Source organism: Dama dama, chromosome 2 (genome assembly GCF_033118175.1).
Source record: "Dama dama isolate Ldn47 chromosome 2, ASM3311817v1, whole genome shotgun sequence".
NCBI lineage: Eukaryota > Metazoa > Chordata > Mammalia > Artiodactyla > Cervidae > Dama > Dama dama.
In genome coordinates, this window is record NC_083682.1 from 1,946,113 (window position 1) to 1,973,531 (window position 27,419).

At 53.7% G+C, this 27,419-nt stretch overlaps 1 protein-coding gene across 5 annotated transcripts in view; it reads left to right on the forward strand.

Annotated features, from left to right (window-relative positions):
- The first annotated feature begins 24,084 nt into the window (after positions 1-24,084).
- KCNQ1 (potassium voltage-gated channel subfamily Q member 1) overlaps positions 24,085-27,419 on the forward strand; it is a 362,556-nt gene continuing 359,221 nt past the window's right edge. For 2 of the 5 annotated variants that reach the window (XM_061161370.1, XM_061161406.1), the window contains exon 1: positions 24,086-24,539. In XM_061161370.1, the coding sequence (XP_061017353.1) occupies positions 24,160-24,539 (380 nt within the window). In that variant the 5' untranslated portion in view covers positions 24,086-24,159. Of the gene's footprint in view, positions 24,540-27,419 lie in introns of all 5 variants that reach the window. The other 3 variants (XM_061161398.1, XM_061161387.1, XM_061161380.1) reach the window with 3 other exon arrangements.

A 27,419-nucleotide genomic window follows, 5' to 3' on the forward strand; every position in this document is an offset into this window, starting at 1 on the left:
GCCTGGCACCCGGGCAGCCAATGCCGTGAGCAGAGCTGGGCGCCACCTGACCTCAGCCAGGCCCGGCCCAGCCTGGCCCACGGGCCCTCTCTGGGCAAGCCATCGGGCACAAGGGCCAGCCGTCCCTCTCTGATGGGCCCAGGGACCCCTTGGGCAGCCCCAGTCTCCCGTGTCGAGAGGCGGCCCCGTGGGGATGGCAGCGTTGCCCCTCCTGTGTTTCTGCTTCCTCCTGGGCCTTGCCCAGCTCTCCAGCAGGTGGGAGTGGCTGATCCCAGGAGGTACAGCCCAGCTGTCCCTGGAGGAGGCAGAGACTGTCCCCTCCCTTCCTGGGTCCCACCAAGCGGAGAGGAGTCAGCCCCCAGGACTGCTTCCCTGGAGGGGTGGGCAGGCTGCTGTCAGCAAGCAGGCTTCGCGCGGACACTGTCCCTCCCCCGAGGAGCAGCACAGGGGGCACGGGGGCCCCAGAGCCCACGGTCCTGTTCACGCCCTGCAGACCCTCTGTCTCTAACTCCAGGCCTTGGCTTCTCTGGAAAATGGGGATCCGAGCAGCTCGGCTTCTGCGCGTTTGCAGTAACACACGAGAGCAGGTGACACGTCCGTGCACCCCTTCCCCAGAGACCCCAGGGCCCCCTCCGGGGTCCTCTCCTCCCCTGAACTCGGGGCTGGGTGGGAGGCCCAGTGCAGGCCCCGCTCTGGGATCCCTGGCAGCCTCGCTGGTCGGGTCCATCAGCCACCAGAGGGCACCCCGAGACCGCAGGCTGGGTCTGGGCTGGTGGACGAGGCCTGGCCAGCAGAGGCCGCTGAGTTTCTGGGCACGAGAGACTGTTGGGGCCGGGAGCGGCCATAGTGTGGCCTGGAGCCCCACCACCACCGGGGAGGGAGGGGCTGCCTGAGGCTCCTCAGGAAAGCCTGGGCTCCAGGTAAGCGGGGCTCTGGGCCCCGACTCCACAAGCCCTTGGGGCCTGAGACCCTGAGGACCAGATTCTGGGGGTTCCTGGGCACAGGGCCAGACGCAGCCCTGGCAAGGGGGTGGGACTGGGTCACATACCCCTGCTGGCCAGCGGCCCGACCCCCACCAGGGGTCCTGCCAGTGTCCTGCCCAGGCGATGTGGAGGGTGAGGGGGTCTCCCCAGACCCTCCGAGCCTGTGGGGCAGGAGGCGCACAGTACTTCCCCTCCTCCCACCCTCCGTTCCAGCCCCTTTCCGGCCACCCCCAGCCTAGTCCCAGGCCTCACTCCTCCCTGCCTGCAAGTCGCCATGGCTCCCTATTACCCCAGCAACGACACCCAACCCTGAACCCACCGTCCTGGCCTGCCCACTGCCCACCTCTCCAGCCATCAGGCCCGCTCCTCGCACCCTTGTCCAACCTCAGAGGCCCCCTGCTGTCTCCCCGTCTGCCTCGCCTGACAGACCAAGCGCCAGCTCCCAGCCCTCTGTCCGTGGGACGGCGGGTCCCACTCCGAAGCAGACTGGCCACGGAGACGCACTTGTCTTCTGCCCCCTGCTGAAGCCTGGGAGAGAGGGACACCGCCCCCCCCGCCCCCCGCCCCGGACAGGGGGCAGCCTCGGCCCCTGCGTGCTGCTGCCATACAGGGCTGAATTTGCAGGAAGACTCAGCCACCTCTGCTCCTAGTCTCCTGGGACAAAAGCCACAACGCAGAGAGGGGCCCAGCTGGCCCCGCGTCTCCCCGTCAGCCTGGGGTCCTCCCTTGGGTCTGCAGGAGGTCCGGACTCAGGCCCTTGGGCAGGAAGGACCCTGCCCTGCTCCTTCGTGGGGACGCCGCCTCTGGTCACTCCAGGTTGGAGACAGCAGGGCAGGCCGCCGCTGTCTGCCGCCTCTGGGCTGGCCTGCACGTCCGTGGGGAAGGCTGAGACGTGGCGGGCCATCCTGTGGAAGAGCCTCCACGCCAGGCAGCCCGGGCTCGCTCCCCACCTCACTGACCCCTGTACTCCCGGGTCTTCTGTGTCTCCCCGCCTGGGGCTCGGGAGACGGGCAGGCCCTCAAGAACGTCCACAGCTCTGAGGCTGTGCCTCGTCCTCAGGGCCCTTGCCGGTACCCTCCCCTCAAAGTGACCATGGGGCTCTTCCCAGCCCAGGACCCTGCATCGGGCAGGTGAAGCCTCGTCTGCGGCCCCAACCCCAGGAGCAGGACTGGGATGGGGAGGGCCGGGGGTGGCAGGGAGGCCCCGGCCCCACAAGCAGCGCCAGCCGTTGTCACCCACCTCCCGGTCAGGTGCCAGCCCTTCCGTCAGCCCCCGGGGGGCGGGGAGAATGTTAACCCATCCCAGATGCAGGGAGAGGCTGGCAGGGGCTGAGCGGACCCTCAGGCACAGCCCCCGGCCCAGGCTCACTGCCTCTCCCTCCACCATTCTGTCTCTGGAGTTTTCTGGAGCTCCAGGAAGGAGCCACCCCCAGCTCACTCCCCCCTTCCCCTACTGCCTGCAGGGAGCTGCGGGATAACTCAGGGAGCTCAGCTCCATGCTCTGTGATGACCTGGGTGAGTGGAATGGGGGGCGGGTGGGAGGGAGGTCAGAGAGTGAGGGGATCCATTCAGTTCAGTTCAGTTAAGTCGCTCAGTCGTGTCCAACTCTGGGACCGCATGGACAGCAGCATGCCAGGCTTCCCTGTCCATCACCAACTCCCGGAGCTTGCTCAAACTCATGTCCCTTGAGTCAGTGATGCTTCCAACCATCTCATCCTCTGTCATCCCCTTCTCCTCCCACCTTCAGTCTTTCCCAGCATCAGGGTCTTTTTCCAATCAGTCAGATGGCCAAAGTATTGGAGTTTCAGCTTCAGCATCAGTCCTTCCAGTGAATATTCAGGACTTATTTCCTTTAGGATGGACTGGTTGGATTTCCTTGCAGTCCAAGGGACTCTCAAGAGTCTTCTCCAACACCACAGTTCAAAAGCATCAGTTCTTTGGTGCTCAGCTTTCTTTATGGTCTAACTCTCACATTCATACATGACTACTGGAAAAAATAGCTTTGACTAGATGAACCTTTGTCAGCAAAGTAATGTCTCTGCTTTTTAATATGCTGTCTAGGTTGGTCATAGCTTTTCTTCCAAGGAGCAAGTGTCTTTTAATTACATGGCTACAGTCACCATCTGCAATGATTTCAGAGCCCAAGAAAAGAAAGTCTGTCACTATTTCCATTGTTTCCCCATCTATTTGCCGTGAAGTGATGGGACTGGATGCCATGATCTTAGTTTTCTGAATGTTGAGTTTTAAGCCAGCTTTTTCACTCTCCTCTTTCACTTTCATCAAGAGGCTCTTTAGTTCTTCTTCACTTTCTGCCATAAGGGTGGTGTCATCTGCATATCTGTGGTTACTGATATTTCTCCCTGCAATCTTGATACCAGCTTGTGCTTCTTCCAGCCCAGCATTTCTCATGATGTACTCTGCATATAAGTTAAATAAGCAGGGTGACAATATGCAGCCTTGACGTACGCCTTTCCCAATTTGGAACCAGTCTGTTGTTCCATGTCCAGTTCTAACTGTTGCTTCCTGACCTGCCTACAGGTTTCTCAGGAGGCAGGTCAGGTGGTCTGAGATTCCCATCTCTTGAAGAATTTTCCACAGTTTATTGTGATCCACATAGTCAAAGGCTTTAGAATAGTCAATGAAACAGAAGTAGATGTTTTTCTGGAACTCTCTTGCTTTTTCAATGATCCAATGGATGTTCACAATTTGATCTCTGGTTCCTCTGCCTTTTCTAAAACCAGCTTGAACATCCGGAAGTTCTCAGTTCATGTACTGTTGAAGCCTGGCATTTTGAGCATTACTTTGCTAGTATGTGAGATGAGTGCAATTGTGTGGTAGTTTGAACATTCTTTGGCATTGCCTTTCTGGACTAGAATGAAAACTGACTTTTTCCAGTCCTGTGGCCACTGCTGAGTTTTCCAAATTTGTTGGCATATTGAGTGTAGCACTTTCACAGCATCATCTTTTAGGATTTGAAATAGGTCGGCTGGAATTCCATCACCTCCACTAGCTTTGTTTGTAGTGATGCTTCCTGAGGTCCACTTGACTTTGTGTTCCAGGATGTCTGGCTCTAGGTGAGGGGTTATATGTATACACATGGCTGATTCACGATGTTGTTCAGAAGAAACACAATGTTGTAAAGTGATTGTATTGCAATAAACAGAAATGAATACGGGAGTGCCTCCCGTCACCCCTCCAGTCACGGAAAGCGACTCCCACCATGGAGCTCTAGGCCAGCTGGCGGCCCCGGCCTCTGCGAGGGGTGGTGGGGCGGCCCTCCCTGAGTCCTTGGACAACTGTGGGTCCAGGTCCGATGTGAAGTGGGGACAATGACCACACGGCTGTGGAGGACCTGCTGGGGAGGGGAGCACTCAGAGCAGAGCTGGCCCTAGAGGTCCCGGGGAGCGTCCGATGCAAGAACCATGGGATGTGTGTGTGTGTGTGCAGTGCGTGCAAGTGTGAGAATACCCCGTGTGTGTGTGTGTGTGCGCGTGTCTGTGGACACACCTGCTCTTGCCCTGCAGGTGCAGTTGGAGTGCTGGCATGTGGGCATTAGGCCAGGGGGACCACAGGCTCTCTGGTCCTCAGCTGTCCCTCTGTCCCCTTCCCTTCTTGGCCCCCGAGGAGGCCAAGGAGCAGAGTCTCCCTTCTGAGGGTCAGTTAAGGCTCAAAACCACAGGCCTTCGTGGACCCCCACCCTGTTTTCCCAAGCCCACTGTCCATCCACCTGCTCCTCTAGCGTCCCATCACCTGCCAGCTCGTCCAGCCATTCGGTGTGGATTCACTGAGCCACCTCCAGGTGCCAGCCCTGTGGGTCAGGCGACAAGTGGACAACAAACAAAGAAGTAGGAAGCCAATTAAAGGAAGAAACGATTAAAATTAAAATCACTTAAAATTAAATGATCAAAATAGAGCAGTCAGGAACCTGGGTGGAGGCCGGGTAGCTGGATGGTTGGGGCATTTTACTTTTAAATGGTCAAGGGGCATCTCAGTATGAAGGTAACATTTGTGCAAATAGTTGAAGAAAGGGTGGTTCATCTGGTCGTCATCCTTATTTAGTCACCCCATCCGTCCACCCATCCATTGTCCATCCATCCACTCATCCATCCATCTGTCTACCTGTCCATCTGCCCATCCACCTGCCCACCCACCCCTCCACCCGCCACCCCTTCCCCCGCCGTCCATTGTCCATACATCCACCCGTCCACCCACCCGTCCATTCATCCCTCCGTCCGTGCTTCCAGGCCTCTCTGCAGTCACTCACTCCCTGTCAAGTCCTCCCAGGCGCCTGGACTCAGCCATGGGTGAGTCATTCTCAGCCCTCAGGGGCCCACAGATGGGGGAGGGTTGGGCAGCTCTCCCCAGGCTCTGGCTGCTGGGGGGTCGGGAGGAGGAGGCAGCTGGGGGAAGCTCTGCCCCGCGTGGCATGCGAGGTCCTTGTGTGGCGTCTCCCCTGGCCTGTGTGTCTCACAGAGATGCTCACCACCCGCTGTGGGCAGGGCCTCCCCCACGCCACGGCCAAGCCAGGCTGGGAGCTCAGTAGGCGCCCCATGGATACCGCCAGGCTGGCTGAGTCACCCTCGCCTTGTCCTCCTCCGGTCAGTCCTGCTTTGCCGTCGGCTCCTCCACCCCGGCATCCCTGGCCCGACCTGCTGGCCTGCTCTCTCCAAGTCCACTCTCAGCTCAGGCCCCACACGGGCTCTGGTTCTGCAGTGGGGAGATCAGGGTAGCTTTGGAGGGCCAGTCGGGTCAGCCAAAGAGCCGGTTCAGCAGCGCTGGTGAGGTGGACAAGGACCCCGGCTGGGAAATGGACACACAGCTTCAAAGGACCAAGGACAGGCCACCTCCCAGTTCTCCTGCCCCCTTCTCCCAGGGTTCAGGGATGCTGGCCTGGCTGTCTAGCGAGGAAAGGCCTGATGGCTCCTCAGATGCCCCAGCACAGACACCATCCAGGCTCCTGGGATACACGGTGGCCTGGGGCCCCCAAAGTGTCGGCTGAGGGCAGTGGGCAGTGGGTGGTGTGCAGGGGCCCCTGAAGGGTGGGAAGGTCTCAAGTCGTGCTGATCAGAATTGGGGTTCGTCGGGCCCCAGCCCTCACTCCCCAGGCCAGCTGGGGGCAGGCCCAGGTCCCGGGGATCCCATGAAGCTCAGAGGTCCCCGACTTCACACCAGCAGGTCACCCAGGAAACCAAAGGATCAGGGTGAGTGTCTAAGGGGTGATTTCACCAAAAGGGGCCCCAGGCTGTGACCCTGCCTCCTTGCGACAGACGCACTGGCAGGCTGGAACAGATTCAAGTCAGTTTCGTAAGCCATTGGGGCAAATTCCCAGCAAAGATAATGCAAGGTGGTGCTGCCAGCTGGAAGCTGACCCCAAACCCTGAGCCTGACTTTTCTGCCCAGTGTAACCCCAGCTGCCCGGGGCCCTTGTCACTGGGCTTCGGGTTCTGGGGCTGGTCCCTCAGGCGTCCTCTTGGAAGCAGGGGAGGCCTGGCAGCCCGTGGGAGGGTGGCTGGAGGGGACCTTGGGGTGCTTGCAGCTCTGACCACAGTGCCCTGCGCTGAAGCCGACCCCTGCCCCACTGCCCGGAACATGGCCAGTGCCCAGACTCGCGCAGGATTTGATGGACAGGGCTTATCCCCAGAGCGTGACCAGCAGGGCTCTGTATCAGCGGGGCCAGCCCTGATGGCTATCTGGTGACTTGTGATAACGGGGAGCGTGAGCTCAGCTCGGTGATATCAGCTGACCTAACCTCAGATCAAAGGAAACACGCAGGTAGCCAGATCTAGGTCCGGGGTGGGGCGGGGTGAGTGTGGGGTGAGGCTCTGCGGGCCCAGCCCCCGGTGACCCGGCCCTGACCCGGGGCCCCAGCTGGTCTGCCTTCCGGGAGCCCTGCTGCCAGCCCCCAGATCCCACTGCTCTGGGCCACCCTCGGGAGCAGGGTGAGGTGTCCCCTTTGCCCACGTGGTCCCTAAAAGGCTCGTGCGCCCCACCTGTGGGCACACGGCCAGACACGCATGTGCGATACATGTGTGCGTGGCAGCCCCACAACGTGCCCACACAGCGCACCCCACTCCCAGTGTGCACCTGTGACAGGAGGGCGGCGGCTGCCTGCACCTCGGGCTGCACAGGAGCCTCCGCGGGGGGCCGCCAGCTGAGCCGCGGGGCTCGTCCCCCCGGGGCCGGGACCGACCGTGCCCGCCAGCTGCGCAGTGGGCGTCCGGCAGCCCCCGGGGGCAGCGGGGAGAGGGATGCCCCCGCCTCCGCCTGGCCTCGGGTGTGTGGGCTCGGGGTCCTGGGCCTCCCCTGCCCGCGAGGGAAGGAGAGGAGGTGGGCGAGAGGCCGGGTCCTGGGCTGGCGGGCCCCCCTGCAGCACAGCCCGCTGTCCACAGCCCGCCCTTGTCCCCTTCCCCTAGTCCTCCTCTCTCTCCCCGCCACGGACCCCGGGCCCCGGGTGGCCCTCAGGGCTCTGCGGGAGGGAAGGGGTGAGTGGGCACTCCAGCTGCGGAGCTGGAGGGGGGCACCAGCCGGGCAGCTCTGGGGGCAGATCCCTGGCCTGGACGCTGACCACTCCCCCACCCCAGCCTCAGTTTCTCTCTGTGATCCTGACAACCTCTGGGCTCCTTGCTCATCTGGCCCAGCATGGGCCTAGGGACCTGAGGGGTCTTGGCCAAGAGTTGCTGAAGGAAGGTGAGTGTGGTGTTTCCAGAATATTCTGAGGCCCAGAGATGGCCCGTGGCACCTGAGAGGCAGGGAGGGGGCCTCCAGGTCTGCATCCAGCCAGGTGGACCTGTCAGCTTCCGCCTCCAGAAGCCCCAGGTGTGAGAGGAGTGGGCCCTGGGGAGGGAAGGGGCTTTCCTTGGTGGGGGGCGGGGGTGGTCCTGGAGGGCAGCTGGGGAGCCCGTGGCTGAACCAGCCCCCTGAGAGCCCAGGCCTGTTCTTTCTGGGGGCTGGCCCTGCCCTGCCGGCCTCCAGCCCGCCCTCTGAGCCCCTCCTCACCAGAGCCGCAGCCCCGCTTCACGCACCCGCTTCCCTCTGCCCCACCCCCCAGTTCTTCTGGCCTCCCCAGGCCCCCCAGCTCCTCTGAGCTTTTGGGGAATTTGCGGGGACCCCTTGTTGTCTGGCCTCCCATTCAGCCCGGTGTCCCACACCGGGGCCAGGACCCCCAGAACTGGCTCCCCAACTCCCAGGTGCTTGGGTGGCTACTTATTATAATTTTCAGAATACAGAGACTTGTACGAAAGTAAATCACGCAGTGCCCATCCTGTATCCGCCGGCCGGCTCAACAATGACCAGCTCGAGCAGGCTGGTCCAGTCTCCTCCGGCCGCCGCCCCTCCCTCCGGGTCACTTCCAGGCAGTTCCCTGGCTCTGTGCTGTCACCCGGAAGCCTTCAGCACACACTTAGGGCACGTGGGGCCTCGGGGACCCTGCGGTTTGGTGCGTGCACCGGAGGAAGGACAAACACTTGACTCTGTCCCTTTCTGATTTATTTTATTCCTTTTCAGAGTAATGAGCCCTAGTCTCCGACCAAGGCCCAGTGAGGACTCTCTAGTATTCTTTTGAATAAAATGGATTTTAAAGATGCTTGGTATATTTTAATCCACACTTTTTTTCTTTTTTTCCACTTTATCACCTCATTTACTTGGGGCATGAGGCAAAAGAGAAAAAAATTATGCATCAGTTTCAAATGATCATCATTTTTCATTTGATTGCAAAGCTGCCTGTGGATCCTGGCATTGCAAACATCTCAAAATCTAAGAGCAGCCTTTACACAAAAAACTAATGTAAACCATAGATTAGAATCTCTGTAGAATGAATTCATATTGTCATATTTCAAATAACAAGCAGAAAGAACAAATACAAAAAGAAAAAAAATATGGTTATGGAGGACCCCAACCACAAGGTCTTATATTAAAGTGAAAAGCACTTGAGTTAATAATACTGTTAATTAGAAAGTTTTGGTCAATAACAATCTTTCATATAAAGCATCATTTTTCCTGTCTGTAACGGTTTTTCATTCTACATTTCCATCTAACCTGTTGTATTAGTAGTTATTTAAAAGCAGATAATTCTCCTAAAATAGGCTCACTTTATGTATCGTCTTCAGTCACTCAGCTGTGTCCAACTCTGCGACCCCATGGGCTGCAGCACACCAGGCTTCCCTGTCCTTCCACACCTTCTGGAGTTTGCTCAAACTCATGTCCACTGACTCGGTGACGTTAAGTAACCATCTTGTCCTCTGTCATCCCCTTCTCCTCCCACCTTCAATCTTTCCCAGCATCAGGGTCTTTTCCAGTGAGTCAGCTCTTTGCATCAGGTGGCCAAAGGCCAATATTCAGGACTTATTTCCTTTAGTATTGACTGGTTGGATCTCCTTGCTGTCCAAGGGACTATCAAGAGTCTTCCCTAGCACCATAGTTAGAAAGTATCAGTTCTTCAGCACTCAGCCTTCTTTATGGTTCAATTCTCACATCCATACATGACTACTGGAAAAACCATAGCTTTGACTATACAGACCTCTGTCGGCAAAGTGAAAGAAACATCACTCAGTTGTGTTTGATTCTTTGCGACCCTTTGGACTGTAGCCCACTAGGCTCCTCTGTCCATGAAATTCTCCAGGCAGGAATACTGGAGTGGATTGCCATTCCCTTCTCCAGGGGATTTTCCTGACCCCAGGGATCAAACTACCTTGCAGTGGATTCTTCACTGTCTGAGCCACAGGGGAAGGCCATCGGCAAAGTGATGACTCTGCTTTTTAATATGCTGTCTAGGTTTGTCATAACTTTTCTTCCAAAAAAACAAGTGTCTTTTAATTTCATGGCTGCAGTCACCATCCACAGTGATTTTGGAGTCCAGGAAAATAAAATCTGCCACTGTTTCCATTCCCCCCCCCCCCCATTTATTTGATATATCATTTTTATGCAGTGAAATCCATACTTCTTTTTGATATGACAACTTTTCAGCAGTCAAAGCTAGAAAGTAGTCTTGTTTTGAGAAAATAGCTGAGGAGTTTATGTTAACATTCCCAATTCAAATTTAAGGATGGGTTTGCACTTTGATTTCATATTTCTCTCTCTTTTCTTTTGTGCTGAAAATCCTGGTTCCTAAGAAATTTAACATGACACATGTGCTACATATATTACACATGTATATGATTTCAAAGCAGCAATGCCAATATCAGTACTAACGATGTGACTCTTGGGGTTCCTTTTGTCCTTGGAGTGTTAGCGACACTGTTGGTAACATGGTACGCTGTACCATAGCATGGTTCAGCTAACTGAGGGACGTTCTGGCTGTTTTTATTCTTTCACTAATACAAAGAAGGGCTTCCCAGGTGGCGCTAGCGGTAGAGAAACTGCCTGCCAATGCGGGAGGTGTTTAAGAGACCCAGGTTTGATCCCTGGGTTGGGAAGATCCCCTGGAGGAGGGAATGGCAACTCACTCCAGTACTCTTACCTGGAGAATCCCCTGGACAGAGGGGTCTGGTGGGCTACAGCCCAAAGCATCGCAAAGAGTTGGACAGGACTGAGGCAACTTAGCACACACGCACGATACAAGTAAGTCACAACTCGTAGCCTTATGTGTGTGTTGGTTTCCACGTTTCCTATGTGTCTGTGGGCCGGTTCCTGGAAGTGAAACTAACCAGCCCAACAACACGACAGGAGCGCGTCTCCTAATGCTGCCAGGACCCCCGTCCGGCGGGTGACAGGCCGAAAACACCTGCTGTCCCTGAGCTCCGCCCATGGAGCCTGCGGGAATGCCTGGATTTTTGCCCATCAGATAGGGAAGCGATGATCTCTCTGTGTACCTTCAAATTTACATTTTTTTGTTCCGAGTGACGCTGGGCATTTTTTCGCAAGAGCAAAGATCAAGAATTCCTTTTCCTCTGGGCTGTTCACGTCCTCCCCCGCCAGCCCCTAGGGCTGTCTCTCATCTTCTGGGTTTCAGGTGTTCCTTAGGTAACAGTGCTCGTGACCCTTACCTTGGCTGCTGTTAGCAAATTCTTTCCCAGTTTGTCATTTGTTTGTGTTGCTTGGTTGATTTCAGTTATTGTCTCTGGGTTTCAGCCACAGTTGGGGATGTTTTTCCTCCGTAGCGTTTGTTGAGGAACTCATTCATATTTTCTCGTAGAGCCCGCATGGCTTCATTTCAACTTTCACAGTGACGCCTCTGAGCCATTCAGAGTTTATCCTTGGGCATTGTGTGCAGGATGGATCAGCTCTGTTTTTTTTTTTTTTTCTTTTTTTCTTGACTCTCCAGTTGTGCCAACAGCGCCTATGAAAAGTTCATCTTCCTCCTGCTCAGCGGGGTGTGGATGTCCCTGCCCTTCACTCACACATGCCTGCGTTCAGAAAGGGCTGGCTGAACGCCTGCAGGTGCCCTGGCTGTTCCCCGGGCCCTGTGGAGGCGACTTCCCACCTTCTTCTGGCTGGCTGCCCGCTTTGTCTCCTAAATGATGCACTTCCCAGCAAGGCCTTGCTGCCTCGGCCGCCCTGAGTCTCCACGTGCCTGGCACAGGTGGGGACCCACTTCATTCACTCCTTCTGTGAACACAGGCTGTTCCGGCCGCATGCAGGCACCAGTCAGAGTGCGGGCAGTCAGAAGGGAAGGGCCAAGCTGCACTCGGTCCAGCAACAAGAGCTGACTTTCGTTTTTCTCCTTCTGGGAAGGAAAACATTTTCCCTTCTGGTTTAACTCCCTAAATAAATGAACTAATTTTTTAAAAATTTATTTATTTATTTTAATTTTAATTTAAAAAAATTTTAATTTCAGGATAATTGCTACACAATATTGTGTTGATTTCTCCCGTACAACAATGTGAATCAGCTACAAGTTCACATATGTCTCTTCCCTCTTAAGCCTCCCTCTGCTGCCCATCTCACCCCTCTAGGTTGTCACAGAGCATGAGGCCAAGCTCCCTGTGTTATATAGCAACTTCACGCTATGTTACACAGCAGTTTCCCACTAGCTATCTATTTTACACATCAGTTCAGTTCATTCCCTCAGTCATGTCCAACTTTTCATGACCTCATGGACTGCAGCACGCCAGGCCTCCCTGTCCATCACCAACTCCTGGAGCTGACTCAAACTCATGTCTGTTAAGTCGGTGATACAATCCAACCATTTCATCCTCTGTCATCCCCTTCTCCTCCTGCCTTCAATCTTTCCCAGCATCAGGGTCTTGTCCAATGAGTCGGTTCTTCACATCAGGTGGCCAAAGTATTGGAGTTTCAGCTTCAGCATTAGTCCTTCCAATGAATATTAAGGACTGATTTCCTTTAGGAGAGACTGGTTGGATCTCCTTGCTGTCCAAGGGACTCTCAAGAGTCTTCTCCAACACCACAGTTTAAAAGTATCAGTTCTTTGGCACTCAACTTTCTTTATAGTCCAACTCTCACATCCATACATGACTACTGGAAAAACCATAACCTTGACTAGATGGACCTTTGTTGGCAAAGTAATGTCTCTGATTTTTAATATGCTCTCTAGGTTTGACATAGCTTTTCTTCCAAGAAGCAAGTATCTTTTAATTTCATGGCTTCAGTTACCATCTACAGTGATTTTGGAGCCCCCCCCAAAATAAAGTCTCTCACTGTTTCCATTGTTTCCCCATCTATTTGCCATGAAGTGAAGGGACCAGATGCCATGATCTTAGTTTTCTGAATGTTGAATTTTAAGCCACCTTTTTCACTGTCCTCTTTCACTTTCATCAAGAGGCTTTTTAGTTCCTCTTCACTTTCTGCCATAAGGGTGGTGTCATCTGCATATCTGAGGTTATTGATATTTCTCCCAGCAATCTTGATTCCAGCTTGTGCTTCCTCCAGGCCAGCATTTCACATGATGTTCTCTGCTATAAGTTAAATAAGCAGGGTGAAAATATGCAGCCTTGATGTACTCCTTTCCCAATATCGAACCAGTCTGTTGTTCCATATCCAGCTCTAACTGTTGTGTCCTGACCTGCATACAGATTTCTCAGGAGACAGGTCAGGTGGTCTGAGATTCCCATCTCTTGAAGAATTTTCCACAGTTTGTTGTGAGCCACACAAAGGCTTTAGAATAGTCAATGAAACAGAAGTAGATGTTTTTCTGGAACTCTCTTGCATTTTCGATGATCCACCAGATGGTGGCAACTTGATCTCTGGCTCCTCTGCCTTTTCTAAATCCAGCTTGAATATCTGGAAGTTCACAGTTCATGTACTGTTGAAACCTGGCTTGGAGAATTTTGAGCATTACTTTGCTAGTGTGTGAGATGAGTGCAATTGTGTGGTAGTTTGAACATTCTTTGGCATTGCCTTTCTGGACTAGAATGAAAACTGACCTTTTCCAGTCCTGTGGCCACTGCTGAGTGTTCCAGATTTGCTGGCATATCGAGTGTAGCACTTTCACAGCATCATCTTTCAGGATTTGAGACAGCTCAACTGGAATTCCATCACCTCCACTAGCTTTGTTTGTAGTGATGCTTTCTAAGGCCCACTTGACTTCATATTCCAGGATGCCTGGCTCTAAGTGAGTGATCACACCATCGTGATTATCTGGGTCAGGAAGATCTTTTTTACACAGTTCTTCTGTGTATTCTTGCCACCTGTTCTTAACATCTTCTGCTTCTGTTAGGTACATACCATTTCTGTCCTTTATTGAGCCCATCTTTGCATGAAACGTTCCCTTGGTATCTCTAATTTTCTTGAAGAGATCTCTAGTCTTTCCCATTCTGTTGTTTTCCTCTATTTCTTTGCACTGATCACTGAGGAAGGCTTTCTTATCTCTCCTTGCTATTCTTTGGAATTCTGCATTGAAATGGGTATATCTTTCCTTTTCTCCTTCACCCTTCATGTCTTTTCTTTTCTCAGCTATTTTTAAGGCCTCCTCAGACAACCAGTTTGCCTTTCTGCATTTCTTTTTCTTGGGAATGGTCTTGATCCCTGCCTCCTGTACAATGTCATAAACCTCCATCCATAGTTCTTCAGGCACTCTGTCTATCAGATTTAATCCCTTGAATCTGTTTGTCACTTCCACTGTATAATCATAAGGGATTTGATTTAGGCCATACCTGAATGGTCTAGGGGTTTTCCCTACTTTCTTCAATTTAAGTCTGAATTTGGCAATAAGGAGTTCATGATCTGAGCCACAGTCAGCTCCTGGTCTTGTTTTTGCTGACTGTATAGAGCTTCTCCATCTTTGGCTGCAAAGAATATAATCAGTCTGATTTCGGTGTTGACCATCTGGTGATGTCCATGTGTAGAGTCTTCTCTTGTGTTGTTGGAAGAGTGTGTTTGTTATGACCAGTGTGTTTTCTTGGCAAAACTCTATTAGCCTTTGCCCTGCTTCATTCTATACTCCAAGGCCAAATTTGCCTGTTACTCCAGGTATCTCTTGACTTCCTACTTTTGCATTTCAGTCCCCTATGATGAAAAGGACAACTTTTTTGGACATTAGTTCTAGAAGGTCTTGTAGGTCTTCCTAGAACTGTTCAACTTCAACTTCTTCAGCATTACTCGTCGGGGCATAGACTTGGATTACCGTGATATTAAATGGTTTGCCTTGGAAACGAACAGAGATCATTCTGTCATTTTTGAGATTGCACCTAAGCACTGCATTTCAGACTCTTTTGTTGACCATGAGGGCTACTCCATTTCTTCTAAGGGATTCTTGCCCACAGTAGTAGATATAATGGTCATCTGAGTTAAATTCACCCATTCCAGTCCATTTAAGTTTGCTGATTCCTAAAATGCCAATGTTCACTCTTGCCATCTCCTGTTAGACCACATCCAATTTGCCATGATGCATGGACCTAACGTTCCAGGTTCCTGTGCAATATGGCTCTTTACAGCATTGGACTTAACTTCCATCACCAGGCCCATCCACAACTGGGTGTTGTTTTTGCTTTGGCTCCATCTCTTCATTCTTTCTGGAGTTATTTCTCCACTGATTTCCAGTAGCATATTGGGCACCTACCGACCTGCGGAGTTCCTCTTTCAGTGTCCTATCTTTTTGCCTTTCATACTATTCATGGGGTTCTCAAGGCAAGAATACTGAAGTGGTTTGCCATTTGCTTCTCCAGTGGACCACATTCTGTCAGACCTCTCCACCGTGACCCATCCGTCGTGGGTGGGCCTACACGGCATGGCTCATAGTTTCACTGAGTTAGATGAGGCTGTGGTCCATGAGATCAGATTGGTTAGTTTTCTGTGATAGGGGTTTCCAGTCTGTCTGCCCTCTGATGGAGAAGGATAAGAGGCTTATGGAAGCTTCCTGATGGGAGGGACTGACTGAGGGGGGACCTGGGTCTTGTTCTGATGGGCTGGGCCATGCTCAGTAAATCTTTAATCCAATTTTCTGTTGATGGGCGGGGCTGTGGTCCCTCCCTGCTGTTTGACCTGAGGCCAAACTATGGTGGACATAATGAAGATAATGGCAACCTCCTTCAAAATGTCTCATGCACACACTCCCACACTCAGTGCCCCTGACCCTGCAGCAGTCTACTGCTGACCCGGACCTCCTCAGGAGACACTCAGACACAATTCTGGCTCTGGCTCTGTCTCTGTGGGGTCTCAGAGAACATTCCATGCAAAGTTGGGCACAATAAAGGACAGAAATGGTAGGGACCTAACAGAAGCAGAAGATATTAAGGAGAGGTGGCAAGAATACACAGAAGTATACAAAAAGATCTTCACAACCCAGATAACCACAATGGTGTGATCACTCACCTACAGCCAGACATCCTGGAATGTGAAGTCAAGTAGGCCTTAGGAAGCATCACTACAAACAAAGCTAGTGGAGGTGGTGGAATTCCAGCTGAGGTCAAATTCTCAAATTTCAAATCCTAAAAGATGATGGTGTGAAAGTGCTACACTCGATATGCCAGCAAATCTGGAAAACTCAGCAGTGGCCACAGGACTGGAAAAGGTCAGTTTTCATTCCAATTCCAAAGAAAGGGAATGCCAAAGAGTGCTCCGACTACCACACAATTGCACTCACCTCACACACTAGTAAAGTAATGCTCAAAATTCTCCAAGCCAGGTTTCAGCAGTACATGGACCGTGAACTTCCAGATGTTCAAGCTGGATTTAGAAAAGGCAGAGGAACCAGAGATCAAATTGCCAACATCTGTTGGATCATCAAAAAATCAAGAGAGTTCCAGAAAAACATCTACTTCTGTTTTATTGACTATGCCAAAGCCTTTGACTCTGTGAATCACAACAAACTGTGGAATTGATGCTTTTGAACTGTGGTGTTGGAGGAGACTCTAGAGAGTCCCTTGGACTGCAAGGAGATCCAACCAGTCCATCCTAAAGGAAATCAGTCCTTAATATTCATTGGAAGGACTGATGCTAAAGCTGAAAATCCAATACTTTGGCCACTTAATGTGAAGAACCAATTCATTGGAAAAGACCTTGATGCTGGGAAAGATTGAAGGCGGGAGGAGAAGGGGATGACAGAAGATGAGATGGTTGGATGGCATCACCGACTCGACGGACATGAGTTTGAGTCAGCTCCAGGAGTTGGTGATCGACAGGGAGGCCTGGCGTGCTGCCGTCCATGGGGTCGCAAAGAGTCTGACACGACTGAACAACTGAATAGCAACAACGTGATCTTATTGGGTTTCCCAGGTGGCACTAGTGGTGAAGAACCAGCCTGCCAATGCAGAAGTCATAAGAGACACAAGTTTGATCCTTGGGTTGGTAAGATCCCCTGGAGGAGGGCAAGGTAACCCACTCCAGTATTCGTGCCTGGAGAATGCCTTGGACTATAGCCTGCCAAGCTCCTCTGTCCAAGGCATTCAGGCAAGAATACTGGAGTGGATTGCCATGCCCTCCTCCAGGGGATCTTCCCAGACCAGGGGTCAAACCCATGTCTCCCTCATTGCATATGGATTCTTTACTGTCTGAGCCACCAGAAAAGCCTGAGGATACTATAGTGGGTAGCCGATCCCTTCTCCAAGGGATCTTCCTGACCCAGGAATCGAACTGGGGTCTCCTGCATTGCGTGCAGATTTTTTTTTTACCAGCTGAGCTATCAGGGAAGCCCTACAGGTCACATGGAGTTGTGACTGAAGCAACTTAGCATGCATGATCCTATCACCATTTTCTCAATTGTTTTGTGTCTATTTTGTGTGGGTCTTTCCCTTCTATTGTGTTTCCTGCTTAGAGAAGTTCCATTAGCATTTGTTGTAAAGCTGACTTGGTGGTGCTGCATTCTCTTAACTCCCGCTTGTCTCTTGATTTCTCTGTCAAGTCTGAGTGAGAGTCTTACTGGGTATTTTTGGTTGTAGGCTCTTCTCTTCCATCACTTTAAATAATCATGACATTCCCTTCTGGCTTGTAGAGTTTCTGTTTTCTGTTGAGAAATCAGCTGATAACTTTATAGGAGTTCCTTTGTATGTTATTTGTCATTTTCCTCTTGTTTCTTTTAATGTCTTATCTCTGTTTTTAATTGTTGTCAGTTTGATTGCTATGTGTCTTAGCGTGTTCTCCTTGGGTTTCTCCTGCCTGGAACTCTGTGATTCCTGGACCTGGTTGACTATTTCCATTCCCATGTTGGGGACATTTTAGGCTACTATCTCTTCAAATATTTTCTCAGGTCGTTTTTCCTTTCAGACCCATAATGTGAATGTTGGTGTGTTTAATGTCCTTGAGGTCACTTAGGCTGTCTCGTTTCTTTTCATTCTTTTTTCTATACTCTCTTCTGTGGCAGCGATTTCCATCATTCTGTCTTCCAGGTCATTTATCCATTCTTCTGCCTCATCTGCTATTGATTCCTTCTAGGATATTATTCATCTCAGTTTGTTCTTTAGTTTGTCTAGGCCTTTGGTAAACATTTCTTGCATCTTCTGCATTGTTTTCCTGAGATCCTGGATTCGTCTTTACTATCATTATTCTGAATTCTTTTTCTGGAATTTTGCCTATCTTCACCTCATTTAGTTTTTTTTTTTTCTGGGGTTTTATCTTGTCCCTTCATCTGGGACATAATTTTATGCTTTTTCTTCCTGATTAACTTTCTATAATGTGGTTTTTGTTCTGACCACTGTGGGATTGTGGTTCTTCTTGCTTCTGTCTGCTCTCTGATAGGGGCAGCTAAGAGGCTTGTGTAAGCTTCCTGATGGGAAGGACTGGGTGGGAAAAACTGGGTCTTGCTCTGGTGGGCAGGGCTGTGTTCAGTGAAGCTTTAATCCAATTGTCTGCTGATGGGTGGGGTGGTGCTCCCTCCTTGTCTGTTGTTTAGCCTGAGGTGACCCAGCCCTGGGGTCCATGGGTCTATGGGGTCTGTAAGGTCTATGGGTAGAGTTAGTGGTGACTTCCAAAAGGACTTACGCCAAGGGCCCCTTTCAGGCCTGCTGCTGCCAGTGCCCCTGTGCCCGCAACGACCACTGTTGACCCACGTCTCCATAGGAGACCCCCCAACACCACCAGGCAGGTCTTCAGTCTCCTGTGGGGTCACCGCTCCTTTCCCCTGGGTCTTGGTGCATGCAAGATTTTATTTGTGCCCTGCGAGAGTGGAGAAGACTCTTGAGAGTCCCTTAGACTGCAAAGAGATCCAAGCAGTCAATCCGAAATCAGTCCTGATTATTCATTGGAAGGGCTGATGCTGAAGCTGAAACTCCAATCCTCTGCCATCTGATGCAAAGAACTGACTCATTGGAAAAAACCCTGATTCTGGAAAAGATGGAAGGCGGGAGGAGAAGGGGATGACAGAGGATGAGATGGTTGGATGGCATCACTGAGTTAATGGACATGAGTTTGAGTAAACTCCAGGAGTTGATGATGGACAGTGAAGCCTGGCGTGCTGCAGTCCATGGGGTTGCAGAGTTGGACGTGACTGACTGAACTGAACTGCAAGAGTGGAGTCTGATTCCCCCAGTCCTGTGGAAGGCCTGTAATCAAATCACACTGGCCCTCAGAGTCAGATTCCCTGGGAATTCCCAGTCCCTGTGCTGGAGCCCCAGACTGGGAAGCCTGATGTGGGGTTCAGAAGCTTCACAACAGTGGGAGAACTTCTTTGGCTTTGTTCTCCAGTTTGTGGGTCGCCCACCTAGTGGGTGTGGGTTTTGATTTTATTGTGATTATACCCATCACACCATCTCATTGCAGCTTCTTGTTTGTCTTTGGACATGAGGTATCATTTTGGGGGGTTCCAGCATCCTCCTGCCCATGGTTGTTCAACAGTTATTTGCAATTTTGGTGCTCTCGTAGGAGGAGATGAGCACACATCCTTCTACTCTGCCATCTTAAACCAAAACTAAAATTTATTCATTTTTAATTGAAGAATAATTGCTTAACGATATTGTGTTGGTTTCTGCCATACATCAACATGAAGCAGCCACAGGTATACATACGTCCCCTCCCTCATGAACCTCCCTCCCACCTCACAGTTCTCCCAGCCCACCTTCTGGGTTGTCACACAGCAAATTCCCACTGGCTATCTGTTTTCCATAAGGTGCTGTAATGTTTCCATGCCACTCTCTCCGTTAGGCCCACGCTCCTCCTCCCCTGCTGGGTCCACAGGTCTGTTCTCTCTGTTTGTGTCTCTACTGCCGCCCTGCAAACGGGCTCGTCAGCACCACCCTTCTAGATTCCATATACAAGCATTAATTCACAACATTTGTTCCTCTCTTTCTGACTTACTTCACCCTATAATAGGCTGCAGGTTCATCCACCTCATTAGAACTGACCCAAATGCATTCCTTTTTATGGCTGAGTAATATTCCATTGTATATATGTAACACAGCTTTATCCATTCACCCGTTGATGAACATCTAGGTTGCTTCCTTTAGTTCAGTTGCTCAGTCGTGTCCAACGCTTTGTGACCCCATGAACTGCAGCTCGCCAGGCCTCCCTGTCCATCACCAACTTCCAGAGTCCACCCAAACCCACGTCCACTGAGTCAGTGATGCCATCCAACCATTTCATCCTCTACCATCCCCTTCTCCTCCTGCCCTCAATCTTTCCCAGCATCAGGGTCTTTTTCCAATCAGATGGCCAAAGTATTGGAGTTTCAGCTTCAGCATCAGTCCTTCCAATGAACGCCCAGGACTGATCTCCTTTAGGATGGACTGGTTGGATCTCCTTGCAGTCCAAGGGATTCTCAAGAGTCTTCTCCAACGCCACAGTTCAAAAGTATCAATTCTTTGGCACTCAGCTTTCTTTATGGTCCGACTCTCACATCCGTACATGACTACTAGAAAAACCACAGCTTTGACTAAATGGACCTTTATTGGCAAAGTAATGTCTCTGCTTCTTAATATGCTGTCTAGGTTGGTCATAGCTTTTCTTCCAAGGAGCAAAAGCATCTTTTAATTTCATGGCTGCAGTCACCATCTGCATTTGGGAGCCCAAAAAAATAAAGTCTGCCACTGTTTCCACTGTTTCCCCATCTATTTGCCATGAAGTGATGGGACCAGATGCCATGATCTTAGTTTTCTGAATTTTGAGTTTTAAGCCAACTTTTTCTCTCTCCTATTTTACTTTCATCAAGAGGCTCTTTAGTTCTTCTTCACTCTCTGCCATAAGGGTGGTGTCATCTGCATATCTGTGGTTACTGATATTTCTCCCAGCAATCTTGATTCCAGCTTCTGCTTCCTCCAGCCTGGCATTTCACATGATGTACTCTGCATATAAGTTAAATAAGCAGGGTGACAATATACAGCCTTGATGTACTCCCTTTCCTATTTGGAACCAGTCTATTGTTCCATGTCCAGCTCTAATTGTTGCTTCCTGACCTGCATACAGATTTCTCAAGAGGCAGGTCAGGTGGTCTGGTATTCCCATCTCTTGAAGAATTTTCCACAGTTTATTGTGATCCACACAGTCAAAGGCTTTGGCATAGTCAATAAAACAGAAGTAGATGTTTTTCTGGAACTCTCTTGATTTTTTGATGATCCAGCGGATGTTGTCAATTTGATCTCTGGTTCCTCTGCCTTTTCTAAAACCAGCTTGAACATCTGGAAGTTCATGGTTCACATATTGCTGAAGCCTGGCTTGGAGAATTTTGAATATTACTTTACTAGAGTGTGAGATGAGTGCAATTCTGTGGTAGTTTGAGCATTCTTTGGCATTGCCTTTCTTTGGGACTGGAATGAAAACTGACCTTTTCGAGTCCTGTGGCCACTGCTGAGTTTTCCAGATTTGCTGGCATATTGAGTGCAGCAGTTTCACAGCATCATCTTTCAGGATTTGAAATAACTCAACTGGAATTCCATGACCTCCACTAGCTTTGTTCGTAGTGATGCTTCCTAAGGCCTACTTGACTTCACATTCCAGGATGTCTGGCGCTAGGTGAGTGTGAGTGATCATACCATCATGATTATCTGGGTCAGGAAGATCTTTTATACACAGTTCTGTGTATTCTTGCCACCTCTTCTTAATATCTTCTGCTTCTGTTAGGTCCATACCATTTCTGTCCTTTATTGAGCCCATCTTTGCATGAAATGTTCCCTTGGTATCTCTAATTTTCTTGAAGAGATCTCTAGTCTTTCCCATTCTGTTGCTTTCCTCTATTTCTTTGCACTGATCCCTGAGAAGGGCTTTTTTTTTTTTTTTTTTTTTAATCTCTCCTTGCTATTCTTTGGAACCCTGCATTCAAGTGGGAATATCTTTCCTTTTCTCCCTTGCTTTTCACTTCTCTTCTTTTCACAGCTATTTGTAAGGCCTCCTCAGACAACCATTTTGCCTTTTGCATTTCTTCTTCTTGGGGATGGTCCTGATCCCTGTCTCCTGTACAATGTCACGAACCTCCGTCCATAGTTGATCAGGCACTCGATCAGATTTAGTCCCTTAAATCTATTTCTCACTTCCACTGTATAGCCATAAGGGATTTGATTTAGGTCATACCTAAATAGCCTAGTGGTTTTTCCCCACTTTCTTCAATTTAAGTCTGAATTTGGCAATAAGGAGTTCATGATCTGAGCCACAGTCAGCTCTCGGTCTTGTTTTTGCTGACTGCGTGGAGCCTCTCCACCTTTGGCTTCCACGCCTTAGCAATTGTCAATCGTGCTGCAGTGAACACTGGGGTACAAGCGTCTTTTAGAATTACGGTTTTCTCAGGGTGTACGCCCAGTAGTGGGATTGCTGGGTCATATGGTAGTTTTATTCCTAGTTTTTTAAGGAATCTCCATAGTGTTCTTCATAGCGGCTGTATCAGTTTACATTCCCACCAACAGAAAAGCACTAATTTTTACACATATGTTCAAAAGACCTAGTTAGGAAACACTAATATCTACATCATAGCTGAATCAGTGTTAATATTTTGGATACTGTCTTTCTGTTCACATTTGAATGATAGTCTAATTGGTTCCTGTGTAATTGGGAAAGATACAAGAAAAAAAGGAAGCAAACAAGAATAGTTTTCCTGAAAGGTATTGATATTCTCTAAACTTAAATGTTGATCCAAATCCTCTCTTTTTTAAATTTTTTGGATAATTTAATTAACTTATTTAGTTTTGGCTGCGCTGGGTCTTCCTTGCTGCACGGGTTTGCTTGGTTGCAGCGAGCAGGGGCTGCTCTCCAGCTGCGGCGTGCGGGCTTCCGACTGGGGTGGCTTCTCCTGCTGTGGGGCGGGGCCTCCAGGGCGCAGACCTTCAGCGGCTGTGGCTCCGGCTCGAGAGCCCTGGCTCGGTAGTTGCGGCTCACGGGCCTAGTTGCCCCACAGCATGTGGGATCTTCCCATTAGGGGTTGGATCCGCGCCTCCGTCACTGGCCGGCAGATTCCTTGCCACTGAGCCATCAGGGAAGCCGTCTCTCTTTTATGCCACTTTTTGAGCTGCATTTGCAGAATCTCAGTTCTCAACTGATAAGTCGTGTCACCAATTCTTTTGCGACCCCATGGACTGTAGCCCACCAGGCTCCTCTGTCCATGGGATTTCCCAGGCAAGAATGCTGGAGTTGCCATTCCCTTCTCCAGGGGGTCTTTCTGACCCAGGGATCGAACCACATCTCCCGTGTCTCCTGCATTGCAGGTGGGTTCTTTACCACTGAGCCACCTGGGAAGTTTATCAAATATTCTCACCTGAAAACTCCCATCACTCTCTTTCATCTACTTCTCCCTCTTTTTATTCTGCTCAAATCTTCACAGTAGTAACAGTCTTCCATAGAACTGACCTTCTGATGGGAGAGTACATGAAATAAAGCAGCCCAGGGTGCTCAGTCAAGACCTGGGAAGTGTCTCCCAGGTTATGAGTCCCTGATGCGGTGGGCAGCTATTCCTCGTCCTGGGGCAATGTCCTAAGAGAGGCCAGTTTTTTCTGCTTGACATCCTTTCTCCACCCTGAGGCCAGTCAACATGCAGAGATTCAAATGCCAGTGCTGGGTAGGGGGACTCGTGCAGTCCTTCGGATCCACCTGGACATCACTGCCGCTCAGGGGAGACAGGGCACCACAGCAGCCCTGCCCAGAGGGCGAGGAGGACCAGAAAGTCCTTCGCCAAGCCCTCTCCCCTGACCTGCCCAGGAAGCCCTGGGCAGCGGCGCCTGCAGGAACTCCCGCGTCCTCCAGAGCACACATCCCCCAGCGGGCCGGATGCCGACCCACGAGGGCCCGGACGCTCCCCTCTGGCCTCCAGAGTTCACTGGCCCTGTGGGCACCGACCGGACCGCGTTCTCTGCCTGCAACGCGCGCTGGGGCACCCAGGGGGACTCGGATAGTTCACGGGGCCCTGCCCCATCCCCCGGCGCGCTCCTCCTCCCCCCTACCCTCCGTGGAGGGACTCAGAGCTGGAGAAGAGGGTGTCCGCGCCCCACCCCGTCCTGCCCAAGCAGTTCGCGGTCCCTGCACCCTGCGGACACTCCGAGCCTCCCTTGCTGGCTTATGTGGGGGCTTCGCGCAGGCCGCGCAGGTGGGCTTGGCGTGAGCGAGCACGTGGGCGCAGGCGGGGAGGAGAAGCGAGGAGCGCGGGATCCGGTGGACCAAGCAGGTGGAGAGGGCGGGCCGAGCAGGTGGGCGCAGATGGGCGGAGCCGGGCCCGGAGGGCTGGGGTGCCCGGTGCGCGCAGGTTGGTGAGGGGCGGGGCGTCCGGCCTGGGGCGGGGCTCGCCAACCCCCCGGACCGGCCCCGGGCAGCCGGCCCCGCCCCCCACGCCCGGGCCGGCGGACAGCGGCCCCGGCGGGGCTGGCAGCAGCGGTCCCCCGCACTGCGCCCGGGCGCCCGCCTTCGCTGCAGCTCCTGCCGCCCACCACGGGCCCTGCCTGGCCATGGCCGCGGCCACCTCCCCTCCCAGGGCCGAGAGGAAGCGCTGGGGCGGCGGCCGCCTGCCGGGAGCCCGGCGGGGCAGCGCGGGCCTGGCGAAGAAGTGCCCCTTCTCGCTGGAGCTGGCCGAGGGCAATCCGGCAGGCAGCGCGCTCTACGCGCCCATCGCCCCGCCTGGCGCCCCGGGCCCCGCGTCCCCCGCCGCTCCCGCTTCGCCCCCCGCCGCCGCCGACCTTGGCCCGCGGCCGCCCGTGAGCCTGGACCCGCGCGTCTCCATCTACAGCGCGCGCCGCCCGCTGCTCGCCCGCACTCACATCCAGGGCCGCGTCTACAACTTCCTCGAGCGCCCCACCGGCTGGAAGTGCTTCGTCTACCACTTCGCCGTGTGAGTATCGCCGCCGGCCGGCACCCGGGAAGGGCTTTCCGCGGGACTGGGGAGGTCGCGCGGGCAGCGAAGTCCCGGTGCCACCTGCTGCCAGAGGGACTTTGCCAGAGCTGCGGCGTCGACCCACCGGGAGGGAAGGGAAGGGTTAATGGGAAGACAGAAGCAGCGGGGAGCCTGTCAGGTGAAGTTCAGGGCCTTGTGGGTCTGAGCCCGCACGGGTGAGGAGCCCCCCGCTGGCGCTGCCCGGGCCTGTGTGGGTGCGGGAACCAGCTGGGAGCAGTGCCCATGCCCAGGGCTGGTCTGCTGGGCCCCGCAGGGCTGGCCCAGGTGTTAATTGTTCTGAGAGCAGTAAGCAGGGGAGAGAACTCTGGGGGGCTGACAAACAAGAGAAGACAAGGTCCCGGTGCCCCCCAACAGGGGAGGGGGGTCTCCCGGGCCAGCAGAGCAGGGCTTTCGCAGACGGTGGCTGGCCTTATGCTGTGGCTGAGGCGTCAGCGTGGCCGAGGGGGTGCCCACGGCCCCACGTGAACCTGACCCGGCTCCTAGAAACCTGGGTTGAGGCAGAGGGCCTGGAGGGGGTCAAGGCTGGGGCGAGAGGAGAGAGAGGGGCCCTGACTCTGCTGGTCGCTGCTGGATCGGAGGAAGCCGTGCGCCAGGCCAGAGCCGGGCCCTATTGGCGGCACCTGGTCCTGCTCCCGCCTGGCCCAGCCGCCTGATCAGTGGCCTCTCCATGTGGTTCCGGCCTGTGAGCCTAGGCTTGGCATCCACGGGCTGCTCTGGGGGTGCCCAGAGGGGCCTCCCCCGACCTCCCGTCGGTCGAGGCGGGTGCTTGGCCCTCCCACCTTGGCTGGCCTGGGGCTGGGAGACCACTGGCTGCAGGGTGTCCAGGGCTGTCACTGGCCTCGGGGAGCAGAGGGGTGGCCGGGGAGCAGAGTCTTGGCGGGGATGGCGAGGTGGGGGGCACAGCCTGTGTCCCTCACTTTCTCCCCTCCGAGCTTGGTGGTACTAGGGGTGCGGGTGGGGTGGCCCTCCCAGAGCAGCAGGGCCAGGCCTGGAGACAGTGTCCTCAGAGGCGCAGAGTGGCCACGGTCCTCCCGACCCTACTTTCCCGCCTCCCGAGGGGGCTGAGGGGACCTCGCGGTGGCCGTGGCTGTCTGCAGAGAGGGCGGCCTTGCCCTTAGCTGCAGCAGCAGAGGCTTGTCTCGGGGTTTGGGGGAATGTGCGTGTGCACCGACCCCGGGGGACCCGGCCCCGTCTGATGCTGGCTACGTGAGCACCCCGCCAACAGCAGGCTCGTGGGAGCTGCCATGCACAGCCGTCACCAGCTGGGCCCCAGGCTTCCCGAGGTGCTCACCGTCGGGGACCCCACAGCCAGTCCCGACGCAGACCCTGCCCAGCCGCCACTCTGGCCTGGGACCCTGCGTGCCAGCACCGGGCACAGATGGGAGGACCATGCAGAGCACCGCTTCGGGGGTCAGCAGTGCCTCCACACCCCCCGAGGGCTGCTGAGTGAGGGGCCTGCAGACAGGCCACTGGTTCGCATCCCGGGGTCGCAGGCCCGGGGCGCTCGCCTCGCCCTGGCTCCCTGGCAGCCGCGGTGCCTGCTGGAGGAAGAGGGCCCGCCGCACCCCAGAGGAAGTCACTGCTTACACTTGTGTTTTCTTCCTGATTCCGATTGTTTAGCTCTCGGAAGTTTGCTCAGCACGGTCTGCCTTGCCCAGCCTCCCTAGGAGCTGTAGGGCCGGGGTGGCTTCTGGGGACCGTGGCGGCCTCTGCGGACAGTGGCCCAGCGGCTTCCCCCTGTGGGGAAGAGGAACTGGGGAGGTGAGGCCCTGCGAGTGGCCTGGTGACCTTGGGCCAGTCTTTTCCCACCTGCATCCCTGTCCGGAGGAGGCAAGTGCAGCCCCCCAAGCAGGGTGTGCAGCCCCCCACTCAGGGTGGGGCTGCAGGTCGACCCTGGCCGGGCAGGTGATGTGACTTCCCTGGGGCCCGGGAAGGTGTCCTCTCATCTCTAGGAGATTGGCAAAAGCCACGAGACACTCTCTGAATTGGCCAGTCTCTTGAGGGCACCTGGCTTCAAGCTGGGGCAGCAGGGGCAGCCTGGGCTGAGCGGCCAGAGGCTGGTCGCAGCCCCGAGAAGAGGGGTGGACGGTACCCGCTGCGGCTCTGGCAGGGTCCGAGACAGGAGCAGAGAGAGAGCTCTGTCCTTGGTGAGGCCGACTGTGAAAGGGCAGGATGGTTGTTACGACCCAGGCCGAGCTGGGTTTCCGGCCCAGGAAGGATGAGCCTGGCCTTGAAGGGCCGGGGCCTGCGTGGGTGTGAGAGCTGCTGTCCGCTGCCCCGTGGGGCTGGGCATGCTGTCGCAGGCAAAGCTGGGGAAGGAGGCCAGGATATCCTGTCCCTCTCCTGGTCGGGGAACCCCTGCTCCGGCCAAGAGGAGAGCAGCCCTTCCTGTGCGCGCCTGGCCTGCCCCGTCCGCTGGGGTCGGAGGGCAGGAGGCTGCCGCCCGGGCACTGCCCCTGCCCATCTGGCCTTCCTGCCTGCTGCCCCCAGTCCTGGTCTGAGGCTCTTCACTGTGGGGTGGCGCCTACTCTAGCTCGGGGCATGGCGGGTGCCGTGGCCTCTCTGCTCACGGGCCTTGGGGGAGCTGTCTGGTTGGGGGGGACGCCTGCACTGGAGGCGGGCCCAGGGGTCCCATAGCCACCCTCCCAACTGGCCTGGGCCCCTGGCCCTGAACCGTGGAAGGCTGGGTGGAAGGTGCCCACAGGTTCCTTGTCCCTCCTGCCAAGCAAGGAGCCCCTGGGACCGCTCCTCTCTCCTTCGCCTTCTCCCTCCCTGACACCCCTTCCCCCCAACCCCACCTCTTGGGAGCTGCAGGGT